This window comes from Haliaeetus leucocephalus, unplaced genomic scaffold (genome assembly GCF_000737465.1).
Source record: "Haliaeetus leucocephalus isolate CR32 unplaced genomic scaffold, Haliaeetus_leucocephalus-4.0 Scaffold495, whole genome shotgun sequence".
Taxonomy (NCBI): Eukaryota; Metazoa; Chordata; class Aves; order Accipitriformes; family Accipitridae; genus Haliaeetus; species Haliaeetus leucocephalus.
The window spans coordinates 3,109,900-3,125,602 of record NW_010972931.1 but is presented as its reverse complement, the minus strand read 5'-3'; the positions used below and the strand labels follow the sequence as shown (position 1 = coordinate 3,125,602).

The window sequence follows — 15,703 nt, the reverse complement described above, 5'->3', positions numbered from 1 at the left end:
TTTTTGTTTCCATCTCAGGTTCCCCTTCCACCCCCGCTCACTTCCTCCAGTCTGTTTAGTCAGAGTTAGATTGCCCCCGTGCCCTCTGGACGGATCATACAATTTATGGGTTTGGGGGTTTGTTTTCTTCTTCTCTCCTGAGAAAAATACCATTCCACAGCGTAAAGAGAAGACTTAGTCTCTCATGGTTTCTCTCTAAAGCTATGAAAGTTTCTCTTTTTGAGTGGGTGTAGGAAGTTGCAGGCAAGGCATATCGACACTTAGGGACCAGATGTTCTGGTGAATTCATTGTTTCTCCTCCCCCTCTTTGCTGTTTCTTTCTTTCTGTCACTTACAGTCTGACCAGTTTCAGAATAACACTTGCCATACTTTTGCCTTTTAAAAAGCTCGGGAAACGGTAATCTTTTCGACTCTGAGATCTGCGTATTATGATTTTTAAAATGCTGCTTGTGCTTTGTACTCCAAGCACAAAATAATAATTTCAGAATTTGCATGCCTGCTTTGCTTACTGTGTAGTGTGAGATCTACCTTGAGTTGTTAGTTCCTCTCCTGCAGATCCTTTGCACTGATTTTTTTTCTGTAACTTAAGTTGCTGTGGGGGAACACCCTTTGGCTGCGTATGTTTGAAAGTGTTATTGCTAGTGGGCATCTTAAAAGAAGTTGGATAAACAAGAAGCCAGTAGCCTGTAAATACTTCTAAATTTTAAGTTTTTGACTACATGTAAGTAAACTTCTCAAAAGATTCATCTCCTCCTGAAGCAGCTTTCAGCTATCTGAATTAGTTAACAAGATAGTAACCAACCAGATATGGAGAAAGGGGAGAGGAGGTTGAATTTTCAAAGATTTTTTTTCTTTTTTTTTTCTTTTTTTTTTCGTTCTGGGGAATTCTTGCCCTGCAGAAATACTGTCAAAATATCAGAGTTGGAAGAACTTTACCCAGCAGGCATGCAATGTGAGCTGATGGTATGTCTAGTGTATGAAACTTGATGCATGAGACACTGTTGAGAGATACAAGGCTCAGAGGGTTTAAAAGTGATGCCCTCTGTGCTTGCATAAGGTAGGATAAACCTTTAGCAGCACTGTCAACATCCATTCCTTGACAAGCCTACTGTGACTTGCTTGAGACTAGGAGGGTTGTGTAAATATGTCCATAATTGGATGACTTTGCACCTTGTCCAAATTAAAGTTGCTCTTTTAAAAATCTTCATTATTTGAAGCCCTGCATTTTTTCCCATATATCTTTTTTCCCCAAAGTTCAAGGCACATTCGAACTGTCACTTAGCTGCAAAATTCTCAGCTGAGCTTGTTTGACAGTAAAAATGCCTCTCAGAGGAAACCTTAAAGTATGTACAGAAACAACTACCCTGGAGTTTGAAACCCTTGCTTCAGGGTGGGTATTGTAGAATTTATCTACAAATTCCAGGTTAGACACCAGTACTTCGGCTTTGAATCGCGGTGCAGTTGCTTTACATCCCAATGTTAAAAAGCACGTGAAAGGGAAGGAAAGTATCATCTAGAGATGCGTACCAGAACTTCCCAAATGTGAGGGACTGAGTGCCAAAAATTGTGTAGGCTTCAGTCAATACACAGATTATATGGAGCGGTAGAACAGTCTTAAGGTTTTGAGTATCTGTACAGAACTAGTTCAGCTGCAACAAATTTGTAAGCTTGACACAGTGAATCTTCCCAGGAGCTTGAGTACGGGGAAGGACTGTAGACATGCAGCCTAACTCTGTAAAGCTGCCGTTTAGCTGCTAGTAATCCCAAATTAGACTGGGATCAACAGTATGGAGTCCTTAAATATCTCTGTACTTTTTTCCTCTGCTGTCTATTTTACCTGTATTTTTCCATTATCTGGGGTAGCCAGACAGCCCTCTGAATCTTTATCAATATGGATAGTGGAAACAGTGCAGATGAGGGAAAGGTAGTCTAGATGATTTTTTTCACTGATGTTTCATGGAGGTGATTTGCAAGGCTCCAGAAATCTAAGGTAAGGTTGTGTCTTTACTGTTTGGAAACCATTGTTGCACTGTTTTGAGACTTCCTAACTCAAAGGCTTGAGAGGGAAAAAACCAACAAAATTGAAAACAAGGTTGGGATTATTTGTTTTTAATTTTTATTTATTATGAATCTTTTAAAATGATTTGTTTTTATTACAGGGTTGATCTTTGGAATGCCAGTAACTTGAAGTTTGGAGATGAATTTCTAGGAGAACTGAGACTCCCTTTGAAATTTCTCCGACAGTCTAGTTCTTATGAAGCATGGTATTTGACATTTTTCTTTTGGAGAATAAGTAGAAACATATGTCTGCTGTGAAGACTTAAGAGTAATTACTGCTATGTGATAAAGTTTAAATGGATTTATTTTGTATCTTTTTTTGTAAGCAAGCCAAAGTAATCTTAGCAAATGTAAGAACAAGAAGTTTTGATAATGTGATTAGAGATTTCGGTCTGCCTCTGTATTGCATGTGGGAGTTCTAATGCTTTGGCTTCATGATGTTATTTACTGCAGTTCATCAGCAGTGCCATAGTTTTAGTGTGTGGGTTTTTAATCATATCTACATAAATCTTTATGATCAGAACTTCCCATGTTGCAGTTGGTGCAAAATAGACTGGCAAACTTAATTAAAATCTGATTTCAGAACTTTCAAGAATTTGATACATATATAAATATCATGTGTATCTGTACCTTTTACATATGTATAGCCTGAGATAATCTTGTGTCTCAGCACAAACTTTCTGTCTTTATTTTTTGCATACCAGGTATTTCCTGCAGCCCAGAGATAATGGTAACAAGTCATTGAAACCTGATGACCTCGGTTCCTTAAGGTTAAATGTGGTTTACACGGAGGACCACGTTTTTTCCTCAGACTATTACAGTCCACTTAGAGACCTCCTGCTAAAATCTGCAGATGTCGAGGTAATTTGCTTGCACTGCTTGTTGTTTACCTGCAGATCATCCTCACAGGGGTCTCTCTGATTGTTTGTCACTATCTTGCTGGCACCATAGTTGTGTGATACCAGAGACCTCAGCTTCTTCCTTTTCAGACCTGAGGGCCTTCAGCTCTGCATATTCCTGGGGCTTGTTTTCAGTCCTTGCAGACACGATCTTTATCTGCATGCAGTATGATGGGTGAAGGCACACCCAGGAACACCAGTGGTTTTAGTAGCAGCATGTTCTCCGTGGCTTTCTAATTTTACATGTGAAAATGCAAAGTAAACTTCAGTTTGATCAATTGGTTTTCCTTTGCTGGAGAGGAATAGGTTTACTTGCATAATTTAAAAAAACAAACCAAACCAAGAACTAATCCTGAAATGTCAGAAGGTTAGCCCATGTGTGCTGTTATGTATACTTTTAGCAGTTGTAACAGTGCTTTTATTTTTTCAGTACAAGAACTAGGTTCTGTACTTACTGTGTCTTGAAATTGAGAAGGGTTAGAGTTCTTCCTCTTCACTTGCTTCACAGGCAACAGTGACATTTAGTGAAAAGATGGCTATTAAAAATTGGGGGGGGAAGAGACTGTGCTGTAATAGTTTTTAAATTGCTGCCCTCTTGCGATCAGAACTTACAGCCAACAAAACCTGGAATGTAACGCCCACCCATGTAATGTATGGGCATGTTTGGGTAACTGGCCATTGCAACTGTTGTGTGGGATTCTGTGTTAAGGAGCTAATGGGAAAAGAAAGAAAGGATGCTTGTTCTGGAAAGATCTCTCAAAGTTTTTATTTTTTTCCACTGTTCAGCCTGTTTCAGCATCAGCTGCACACATTTTGGGTGAAGTTTGCAGAGAAAAACAGGAAGCAGCCATACCTCTTGTCAGGCTTTTCTTACACTATGGCAGAATTGTGCCTTTCATAAGTGCCATTGCGAATGCTGAAGTGAAGAGAACTCAGTAAGTACCAAAAAACAAATTGCTATCAACATACTTACTCTGTACTCTGCATTGGCTAGTGTTGGGATCCTCCACTCAGTTTCTAGAATTATATGTAATTTCAAAAGAAACTGTTGGAGTAGTTCCTGTTCCTCCCAGCTGAGTGGCAGAGTTCTTTATAAATGCTTCACTGCTCTGAAGATCTGGTGAGTTTGATTTTTAGGAGGAATTCCCATTATGTTTTGCGAAATCTACTTGCAAGACTATTGTATAGTCTGAGAGCAGGGATTTTCACTCTTCTCAGTCTTACATTTGATAACTGTGAAATCCTACATTACCTTCAGCTGTCCATATGAGATCATTTCAGCTTTATAGTGTGCTAATAAATCATCTAGTGCTGAGTAAAAGTGTTTGTTGAATTTGTTCAATACAAAAAGCAAGTTTCTTCCTAATCATGAATATTTAAGGCAAGCTGTGTGTCTAATCTTTCCAGTTAGAGGGCTGAGGAACAAAGATGCGATTAGATCTGGCAGTGGATAGCAGAAAACAAAATCTTTGTTTCTGGTCAATTCTTGTAAGTCCCTTGTTTGACTTCCTGGTGGGCTGACAGTTTAGTAGTGTAAGATCTAATACTCACACCAGGCAGGTCCTAAAGAACATTTGTTGCCACAAGCCTCATGCCTATGTGGTCATACTCTTGACTGACAGTAGAAGAGACAATAGGGAGTGAAGGGGAATGGCAGATACTGACTCTAAAGTAACAGCTTCCTCAGTACAAAATAAAGTCTTTGTGTGGGTTGGCTTTTTTTCAGAGTGTCTGAGGGATAGAGTGTTTTCTTTCCTCTAGGTAGGTGTATTTTTTCTGTGCTGCAGGTTGGCTGAAACAGCTTGGTTGCTGCAGTATGAGGAAATTTGCTGCTCCCTAGTCAGTCATGTTCCTGTGATAAAACAGCAAAGATGGTGTTTGTTTTCAGGGCTTTCTGGCATTTGTAACAAGCAGTGAGCTGACTTTTTTATGAAACAAAATGATGAATCCAGCAAAGTAGTTTATCCTATTATTCAGTGCTTGTAAATGGGTACAACTGTAGTAAGCTATGAACAACAGAAAAGACATTGGTGTGTGCACAAGAACAAGCAAAGAACTTCATATCCAAGTTTGATCTGCTGTCAGTAGTCTAGTGCAGGAAGAATTCTGTTCAAGTGGCTTTTCAGAAAAATGTGAGAGTCTGCATGGCATCAGTTTTCCACATAGTTCTCAGGGCAGAATTGGCATCTGCATTGTGTAATAGTATTATCACAGGACAGTGCTGTAAGTCACTTAGAAAAGTTGGCAGTGTTATTGGAGATGGTGTTTTCATCTCCCTCCCAGCTTACCAGTACTTATTTTGTAGAAGGTCATGTGTAAAGTCCAGTGTTGTTGCGAGACTAAAATCACTGCCTCCTTCCCCTGCTCAAATTAACGCTGTTCAGTAGCATGTGAAAACAGGCGCATTTTCCCCCGTTTATGTTGTAATCCCCTTTGATTTGAGCCTGCGTGTTGCTATGTGTTTGGATGGTGCACTGAGCACACTGCGCTAATACAAAGAAGAAAATCTGTAGTCCCTCTGGACTTACTGTGGCTACTGCTTTTCTCTTATAACCTGCAAGTGCACTAAATGCTACGTGACTGCATTTAATGGCAGGCTGGTATCAAAGGGAGTTTTTGCTTGTGCGTTCAAACCCAGATTTCATCACCTTTCACTGCTTCTTTTATTTCCATGTATTAGCAGTTTATTACAAAGAGGCTAAATTACAGAAAATTGTTCACTTCCAGAGATCCAAACACCATTTTCAGAGGAAACTCATTAACTTCCAAGTGCATTGATGAGACAATGAAACTGGCAGGGATGCATTATCTGCAAGTTACACTAAAGCCAATTATAGATGAGGTAAGAGCAGTTTAGACTGTTTATTTGATAAAATGTCACTGTAAAAGGCCTTCAGGGAACAGATACTGTTTATTCCTTTCCATTTTAAGATGACTTTGTAGGAATCATGCTTAAGAGCCTGTTTCTACATTAAAATCCTGTGTGTTAGTTTAGCCACAGCTGAGTCACCCAATTCAGAAACAGTTGGATTGTATTGAAGGAAAAGGAAAGTTTCCATTTATTTAACTAAATTACTCTGTTTTATAAAATCTAACATTTATTATTTCTGAGAAATTAATAAAGTAATAACTTAGATGAATAAAGAATACATGCAGCAGAAAGCTGCTGGCAAGCTATAAGTAATACATTTCATCCAGTGGGTGTAAAGGAATAAAATTATTCTTAGATAACTATGTATGTAATGCATGTATTATAACAACATTTTATTATCTATCCAGTCCAGAATGGTGGGTGTGGGTATTTTGGTGCAGTAATTGGGCAATACTTTCAGACCACAGACTTCCTTTAAATGATTTGACAGTTTCTTCAGCTGTTGTTTTAATGTTTCATCAGAAAGTGTCAAGTTTTTCTAGAATATAGATATACTTTCAAAGTTGACTGTTTTGCCAAAGTAGGACTTTTCTTGAACAGCCTTGCTTAAGAGAGTCTAAAGAACAATTCTTCATTTCAGTTGAAGGAAAGGGTAGAACAATTAATACTACGTCTGGGAAAAAAATGAAGATCACATGTAATTTACCTTCAATGCTTTGTCAAAAGAAAGAAATACAATTAACAAAGTTGGCTTTTGTGTTTTACCTCAAAAACCTAACAGATTATGCTTTTTACAAAACTTTTTCTACTTGAAGGTAAACTAATATATTAATTGTTCACTATTTTTTTTTATCTAGATCTGCCAGGTCCATAAACCTTGTGAAATTGATCCTGTGAAATTAAAAGATGGTGAAAACCTGGAAAATAACAGGGTATGCATTAGATTTTGAAGATATAATCTCTTACACGATTACACGATTGACTGAGGTCTTCAGATGTTTGATGTTGCACATAATGTTGTCATTCATTAGAATACACTGGAAGCTTTCTTAACACCACAAATTGTTATAGTTATTTTACAATAGCTTTACATTATGCTATAAATACAGTATCTGTAGAATGTTAATCACTTCTCCCCTTGCCTCTGAGGACAAGGATAACTTAGCCTGTGGCTCTATTGATGACATAGAAAATGGTGCTACGAAAAGGAACGATATGCCATACAGCCATATCACTTGTTTGTTTTTGATAGGAATAATATTTTTACTCTTGCACTTGAATATGTGCATTTACCAATGAGTATCAAGTGTGAGATTGTTTTGCAAGTATATAATATTGAAAGTGAGAATCTTTTAATGATGCCGTTATGAATAAAACCAGGAATAGCACCACTTTCCACAGCAGGAGATTATACTAATTTTTTCATAATCATTGCATTTTTCAGGAAAATCTGAGGCAATATGTTGATCGCATTTTTACTGTAATTACAAAATCTGGTGTAAGCTGCCCTACAGTGATGTGCGATATTTTCTTTTCACTGAGAGAATCAGCTGCCAAACGTTTTCAAGGTGAGTTTCTATATGTTGGGTTTTTTTTACATCACTGATAGCTTTTAAATGTAGGTATAGTCTAGCAATCTGCATGATCCGTGATGGATTTAGTAATTGAACAGCAGCTTATCCAAAATACCATTTGGAGTGTGTATTAATGCTGTTTTTTCCTTGATTATTCATTCCCCGAAGAACATGACTTTTAATGATTGCATGAGTTTTCCTTAAACACCTTTCAAAGGAAAACAGCATTTAAGAAGAGCATTGTGATGGTATGTATTCATGGTTTCAATATTTGCGAAGTATGGTCAGTTTTCAGATGTTTAGGTTTTGGTAATGGCTCATTCTGCAGACACCATGCAGCTGAATTATTTTCTGCTCCTACGTCAATCTGTAATAAAGGCCAATCTATAAATTATTGGAGTTAATTGCAAGCTCATTGCCCTAGGAGGCCCATGTACTGCAAAGGTTTTCTGGCTGGCAAGAGAGAATTCTTCTTGCTCCCTCCTAGTTGTTTTGGCTCTGTGAGAATAAGCGGGCAATATAAAACCAGAATTGAGCAAAACAACCAACCTATGTATTTTCATGAAGGGAAGCAGATTACAACAGGGAAGTTATAGAGAGAGTAGAGTTTAGCTTTTAAACAGTCACTTCACAGTAGAGAAGCTCAAGCAGAAAACTATTGACTGTGCTATCATGCTCTTTATTTTATGTAAAAATAAATAAATTGTATTTTTTGTAGCTACCAACTGGAATAGATACGTTAGGAGTCTGTACAGCACTTGTACTCAGGACTATAACTAGATAACTGAGAGTTGGCCTCTGTGCTGAACGTTTCATAAGCTGTGTAAATTATTTATCATACTTTAGTTGCATAGATGGAATAGTAGATGTTTGTATGAAATTATCTGTGCAGCAGAAAAGTGAATAGTGTTCTCCTTGTAGCCTGTGTCTTGAACTCACTTCTTTTTAAAAGGCTGTCATTAACATTTCCTTGGTTTATGCTAGCTGATCTCTGGCTCCAAATCCTCCATCGTCAGTTAATCCTTTAACTCACAAATACATACATTTCCAGCATGTGTTTGAGCTAGCTTTCTGAAGGCATTTTGATAATTTCAGAAGGTTTTTAAGGAAGGATTATTGAAATGCTGACTGGAGATCTCTTTTTTAATAGGTGACCTAGATGTGAGGTATACAGCTGTCAGCAGCTTTATTTTCCTGAGATTCTTTGCTCCTGCCATTCTTTCTCCAAACCTCTTTCAGCTTACACCACACCATCCAGTAAGTACTGTATCAGTTTTTTCTAGTTATGTATATGGTTCTGTCACCGCAGTCTTGTCTATCAAGATTCTTTCTTCAGTTCTTTTAATAGTGTTTAGGAGAAGGACATTTGTTAGTTCAAAGATCTGTGTATGTTGAATGACTGCATATGTGAAGAACTTGGGAGGTGTGGGAGGAACAGTGCAATTGTGGAAAAGACGGTCACTGCTTTATTTTAGCTGCCTTACATTAATGCTGGATTGATCATCAGCAATGTTGGAAATGTTTTGGATGTTAAGCAACTTATCCAAGACTTTTAGTAGCTGCTCTTACTGGGAGTGGGGAGGACCTGGACAGTCTTCAGGATAGAAATGTCTCTCTTTGTTTTGCAAGTGATTGCCTTTGATCTTCTGAAGAGCAATAGGGTAGCTATGAAGCATGATGGCTTAAGAATCAAAATCCTTAAAAAAAAAAAAAAAGGCAACTTTTAGCCTGTAGTGTTTTATTGGGTCTTTTCTAATTTTATGTTACTTTTCTGCAAGTGAAATACGAAAGAAGAAATTTAGTTTACCTTCCTGTATTCTATATTTTAAGTAGCTAGTCCATATAATAATTGTTCTCTTTCCTAGGATCCTCAGACTTCTCGAACTTTGACACTTATCTCTAAAACCATTCAAACGCTAGGCAGCCTATCAAAATCTAAATCTGTAAGTATGCCATTTTCATTTAAAGGCTTAATTTAGGAAAGTGATTTTCTCTTTTCTGTTTTAATCTTTTATCACGCATTGTAATTAAGCCTTTAAAATGCTTGAGTTGCAGTAGGCTTATGCAAAACTGGTTATGTTTGCTTTGATTATAAGCTTCTCATGCTCACAGAAAAACTAAATCTGCCTTAATCTGAACTAGATTTCAGTAAAGCAAAATTGTGTGACCAACCTAGGAGTCTGTTCCAGGGCTTTTTATTCCTTCCTTCTGGAAGAAAGATAGTGATCAGGAAAACCCATGAAGTTGTCTGCTTGGCTCCAGTACGTGGTAACAGCTCTACAGGGCTTTACAGATTGTTTCAGCATTTTAAAGCTCAACTGAGAAGGATTGCCCAGTAAGGGGAAGGGCTATGCTTTTCTTTTCATACCAGTTCAGTTTTCTGCCAGTCAGTGGTGGAATTAGATCTAGATGCCCATGCTCTGGATGTTTGATGGAAATAAAACTTCTGTACCTAAGGCACCAGACTGCTACGTATTGTGATAATTTGGGTGTCACTGGTGGACTAGTTAAGATTCACACAGGCAGCTGTAGATGAATCTGTACCTCAATTACAAATCGTTTGAGACACTAGAATTCCTTCTCTCACACTTTTTGTCAGCTTCTTTTAGGACCAACGTTAAAAGCCAAAGCAGAAGTTCGAAGCTTTTGAAGGATCTTTATTATCTGTAGTAACTGAATATTTGAAATGCATTCTACTACCTTTTTGAAATAAAAATTTGGTACTACTGAATGTGTGCTGTACAACATGAAAGTAGTGCTTTGCTTATTTTATCTCTGGCCAGAAAAAATACCCCACTTATCTGTGGTGGCTTGCCTCATGGTCTACTGCTGTTAACAATAATATTTTCTATATAAACTGTATTATGATATGCATGGTTTTGGCTTATATTTCAGGCCAATTTCAAGGAATCCTACATGGCTACTTTTTATGACTATTTTAATGAGCAGAAATATGCAGATGCAGTAAAAAATGTAAGTAATGCATGTGAATGTCCTGAAAATCCTGCTGTGTTGTTGAAGCTGATGCTCGGAATCCTAGAATGTAATACATACTGTTTGTAAACCACAAAGCGTGTGCTGGAAAAAGCAGCCTCCTGATATCTGTAATATTCAAGAAACTTTTGTCAAATTATGTGCACGTCAATAGTAGAATCTCTTTGGATCTACTTCTAGTTAATAATTAGGTTGGTTTAACAAGCTGCTGCTTAGAGCTTCAGACATGTGCATGCTTCATAGGATGCTGCAGATCTGTGATGAAAATTGCTTAGTCCGAAAGGAAGTGAAAGGTACCTGTAACAAAGGAGAAGCACAAGAAGTGTTGGTTATCTGCAGTTTTTCTGCTTAAGAGCATTTGTGCTATTTTTAGTTTACAACTCAGGAAACGCTCCCAAATTCCTCAAGCTTCTGCTGTTACTTTCTGTTTAACTACTTTTACAATATTTTCCTGTAGTTCTGTGCTGTACAACTGCTAAAGATTTTAATTTGGGTAGTGCAATACTGTCATTTTTATCTCTGCTTTTTGTTCACTTTTTAGTTTCTAGATTTAATTTCATCTTCGGGAAGGAGAGATCACAAGAGCATAGAGCAACCTATATTGCTTAAAGAAGGGTAAGCATGCATGTGCAACAAAACCCTCTACTTGTGTGCTTGCTACCATTCTAAGGCAGCTATCATTTTTTTTTCTGCCATCCCTATTCCATCCATGCGTTCAGAGAAGAATGTAGGAAGATTCTTGTGTTGCTGTTTCTACTCTCTGTGGCTGCTGTAGCTGATTTTAACATCTTTTCTTTTGATTTAAACATTTTAATTTAAGTATGTTTTGAAATAAGTGGACAAAAAAGAACCCTTTAGAACTCTATTAGCACAGCTAAGGCAAAATAAACTTAAATCAGCATTGTATTAAAATAAAATTGATTTTTTTTTTCGGAACTCCAGTGAACAAAAGCTGTAAAATTCCACTGTGAATGCAGGTACTGAATATCTTAGCGAGGGCAAAGCCTGCAAATGGAATTTGGTTTTGCTGCCCTGTAAGATCCGTATGCTAATCATTATCATGGCCATTTTGAGGAAAATTTGTGATGCACTTGGAACAGTTTCTAGTTTTAGCACCTTTCCTTTTTTTGGAAGCACGTTCCATATGCTGTATTAGTTAGATAGTAATTGTTGACTTTTTTTGTGTTACAAAACTGAGTTGTTAAGATCACCTAAGTGCACTGTGGAAGCAGCTTCTTTGAGCTGGGAGGAAGAAAGTAAAAAATCCAAATTCTTCCTGTCAGAGCTCAGTAAGCTGAACTGCTGCTTGAAAGTAAGCTTTCATGGTAGCTCTAAGTCACGCAAAAACTAGGTTGTCAGTGAAAATGTGACTACCCCTTCCAGTTAACCTCTGCAGTTCACTTCTCTGATGAGCGTCTGTCCCTGGAAGCGAGTTTGTCTATTTCAATTCTGTACATTTATCATTCTTTTGTTTTTGAAAAGAAATGTATAGTTTGTAACATTTTCCCTCTAACTCTAAAACGTTTTTTTTTCTGCCTCTGTCTTTCTTTTGCTCCTGTCTGATTTTTTTCTGTCTTTTCTTGCTCGGCCTGTGGCTGCTGTTGTAAGGACTCTTAAACTAACAGTAAAGAAAGTTGATGGTAATAGTTCATGCAGGTAAGATGGTAGGGGCAGTCGGTGCTTTGCTGTAGCTACTGGCTGACAGCATGTCCTTCCTTCGCAGCAATAGACTTGTCTGACTTAACTTTGAGGAGGAAGTACTCTGTTTAACAGCCCTGAAATGCCTGTGTAAACCCAGCAGAAAACTATTTGTTACCTATTTCTTGATGTTGACCAACTCTTTTCTTTTTTTTTGCCTTCCTTAAAACAAAAACTGCTGTAAATAGAGAATAAAGGACTTTTATCTGTAGGTGGAGGCTCCAAGAAGCACTGAGATGTGCTTAATATTCAGTGTATAGATCCCAGTGAACTCACTGGAGGTGATTAAGAAGTGGCCATACACTTTCTAGGCACTTCTTTATTAGCATTCACATAAATTGTTCTCAAGGTTAAGGAGTGGCCTTCAGCTGTATGTTTTTCCTGACATTTTGCATTATTGCCATGTTACGTCACGGGGAGTGGGTGGGAATTTTCACAGCCTTTGATTTGATTCTTTTCCGGATTGATTGACTGGTTAGTGGGGTTTCTGTTTGCCTTTGCAATGTTTTTGGTTTATTTTGTGGGTTTTTTTTAATCTATCTTTGCTTCTGTTAAGAGTATCTACATGGAAAGCTATAGTGTATGTACTTTTGAATGAACGTACAGTACCAAAGATTAGTCACTGGCGCTTGGGTTTGCTGGTATTGATCATGCCATTACTGCTTAGCAGCTGTCTGCCTGGTTCTTTCCAAAAGGAAGAGAATTAAAAGGAGAACTAGTCCTGCTGTTATTGTAGGTGAAAGGGGCATGCTGATACTTCCAAGCAAGGCTAAGGCAGGTCCAAACTCAGGTTTACCATAAACATGAGAAGAAACAGTATTTCCAACCACCAAGCACTGAAATGGGCTTCATCTTAGACTTTTTCTTTTCCCCTTTATGCTTCTGACTATTTGCTCTGACTTCTCACACACTCTGCAAGTGTTAGAAACAAAGAAATCCTTTAAATTGACCTTATAACTTCTGTGGCTTTGAATGCTTGTCACCTATCTGTGGCAAATAAGAGCGCATTCTTTTCTTGGCTATGTTGGCTATGAAGAATTTAATTAGAAATGTGCTCTTAGCTCTGCAGTATGGAGTTTGCGTTTTTCAAAGAGGGAGGCTCTGTAGGAGTTTGCAGTTTGAAGTCACTTTTTAAGTGTTGGCATGAGAAGGAAGAGAAACTAACTTGGAGAGCATATCGTCCAGCCCAAGGCTCTTCCCTTGAAATTTGCCTTAACCTTGCAATATGAAGACTACCACCAGTGGGCCTGGTGATGACCTGATGACTGTATGGTTTTATTAAATATTTCTGAAGTAATCCAAGAATAAGGACCAAGACAGTAACTGTCTGGCCATTTTAAGAAGGAGAGAGGTGTGTAACTAACTGGTTTAAAAAAATAAATCTGTTGCTGTATACAGTCCTTGTCAGCTCTTCCCACACAACTTGGAATGGGTGGCAGGCACCAGCCCAGCTGGTTACAAAACAGTTAAAGTCTGAAGGAACTTAGGTTTCTGTTTGAGCTTTAAACAGACTTGCAGTTCGGTCGGATGCAATGTAGCTGTTTCTGACTGGAGATACCAGAAGCAAGAAACAGTATTAACTGTTCTAAGCATTTTAGCTCTGCCATTAAAAATCTTCAACTGAATCATTCGCTCTGCTCTCTGTGTGCTCTTTGTGCTGTGTAGTGCCTTCCTACTTGATAAAAACTACTCTGTAGTAAGTAGTTTTTACTCGCTCCATTATACAATTCTGTATCTGGCACAATAGTTAATGTAATGTGTAGAGTAGCTGTTATCAACTTTATACTGCATATGCATACACAGTTTTTTTCCAACAAAAGTGATGCTGAGCAGTATGAAGTCACTAGGCTTCCAAAGTCACCTTGAAGCTTTTGGATTGATTTAGTGGTTATGAAGGTGGTGGATGCATCACAGTTTCTTGTAAGCTAATTCAAGTTTGACATTAATTAAAACTGACAACTCACTAAATGAATGCCCCTCCTCTGCCAAAAAGGGGGGGATGAGGGGTTCTAGCTTTCAGCTGTAAGATTGCTTTGTACGTTATTGAAAACACGTTTCCAACTGCAGCATCAGTGTGCAATTGCAAATGGAGCTGTGGAACATCCTGACTTTGTTTCTAGAGCCTGAGAGTGACTGAAGCATGTAAGGGCACAGTCCCTGTGCTCCAGAGGCCTTACACCTGCCTTTTAGTTATTAAACATGCTCTAAACCTTTTGAGCTTCCGCACAGCTTTTAAAAAAAAAAAAAAAAAAGCTTGTAGAGTTAACAGGTCAAGCTTAGCAGAGCAGTACTAACCATGTTCTGCCCTTTTTCTGCTGTAGTAGGAAACCATTTAGCTGGATTTGTAACTGAAGGAAGGGCACAAACTGCAGTTCAGCTAACTAACTAGAGCCCTTATGTAGACTACACAAGTCAAGCTATATGTCTTATCCCTTATCTAGATCTGGAAAAAAGGACAGGCTTAACTAACAGATGCACTAAACCTATCCAAATGTGACTTACCTTTCCTTGTAAAGACAAGGCCTCAATAATTAGAAAACACTGTGTGTCCCTTCCTAAAGCTTCGCAAGTGCCATCATGTATGTGTGTGTGTATATGTGTATATGTATAAATCTATATACATAAATACATATTTTATAGGTATGCATATATTGATATGCATGTATATATAAAATCTTCTGTATTGTAACAACTGTTGTCCTGTTTACTAGATTCATGATCAAGAGAGCACAAGGAAGAAAACGATTTGGTATGAAAAACTTTAAGAAGAGATGGTTTCGTCTGACAAACCATGAGTTTACCTATCAGAAAAGCAAAGGTAACAAAGGTTTGCCGGGCTTTTTTTTGATACATTAAAGCAAAGATTAAACATAAGGATCATGTAAGAACAGAAGGCTGAGATCTAGATCTGTAACTGTAGGAGGCACAGTGCAGGCAAGTCTGTCAGCCTGTATGTTCTTGCTCTTCTTTTAGTATGTCTGTACTGACTGTTAGAGAAGCTTCTTGGATAGCACAGTACCCTATAAATTACCAGAATATTTGATAATATTTGTCTAATAGCAGTTATCAACATTGTCTGTAGGTTTCACAGCTACCTAGTAGATTGTCCAAGGAAATAAAACTTGGGATACAAATACCTTACGCTGGGATTTGGGTTTATGTTGAATATTCTCAGATGCATCTCAGCTTGTTCTCAAATTCTGTAGCATTGGCACAACTGACTGCAGTAGGCAGGGATTTGCCTGCAAGCTTTGAACTTGCAAAAATTTATTCACTTAACGTTGCCTAATACCAAGGATTTTGCTTTTTGCAAATTGTTCTTGTCTATTCAGTAGTACGCAACAAATACCACTTCCTTCCATCATATAAATACATAGGGAGTGAGAAAGATAAGGAAACATGTTCAGATCATGCCAGTCATCATTTCACACTCAACTTTGAGATCTTGCGTCACCACCATCAACCTAGTTCACTTGAACTGACAGGAATGATTTCTTTCATTGTCACCTTCTCAAGAAAGACGCTGCATCCTGCTGCAGTAGTCAGTTTCTAAGAGGCAAATGTAGTGCACCTGAAAACAGAAATGAACTTAAGATAATACTTAAGGA

General features: G+C 37.9%; 1 protein-coding gene across 1 annotated transcript in view; it reads left to right on the top strand.

Annotated features, from left to right (window-relative positions):
- Nucleotides 1-15,703, top strand: part of RASA3 (RAS p21 protein activator 3) — a 94,241-nt gene that overhangs the window by 69,236 nt on the left and 9,302 nt on the right. The window contains exons 8-18 of the mRNA XM_010575666.1: nt 2,160-2,264; nt 2,763-2,919; nt 3,744-3,892; nt 5,685-5,799; nt 6,687-6,761; nt 7,274-7,397; nt 8,554-8,660; nt 9,269-9,346; nt 10,299-10,376; nt 10,939-11,012; nt 14,807-14,913. Of these exons, the coding sequence (XP_010573968.1) occupies nt 2,160-2,264; nt 2,763-2,919; nt 3,744-3,892; nt 5,685-5,799; nt 6,687-6,761; nt 7,274-7,397; nt 8,554-8,660; nt 9,269-9,346; nt 10,299-10,376; nt 10,939-11,012; nt 14,807-14,913 (1,169 nt within the window). The remainder of the gene's footprint in view (nt 1-2,159; nt 2,265-2,762; nt 2,920-3,743; nt 3,893-5,684; nt 5,800-6,686; nt 6,762-7,273; nt 7,398-8,553; nt 8,661-9,268; nt 9,347-10,298; nt 10,377-10,938; nt 11,013-14,806; nt 14,914-15,703) is intronic.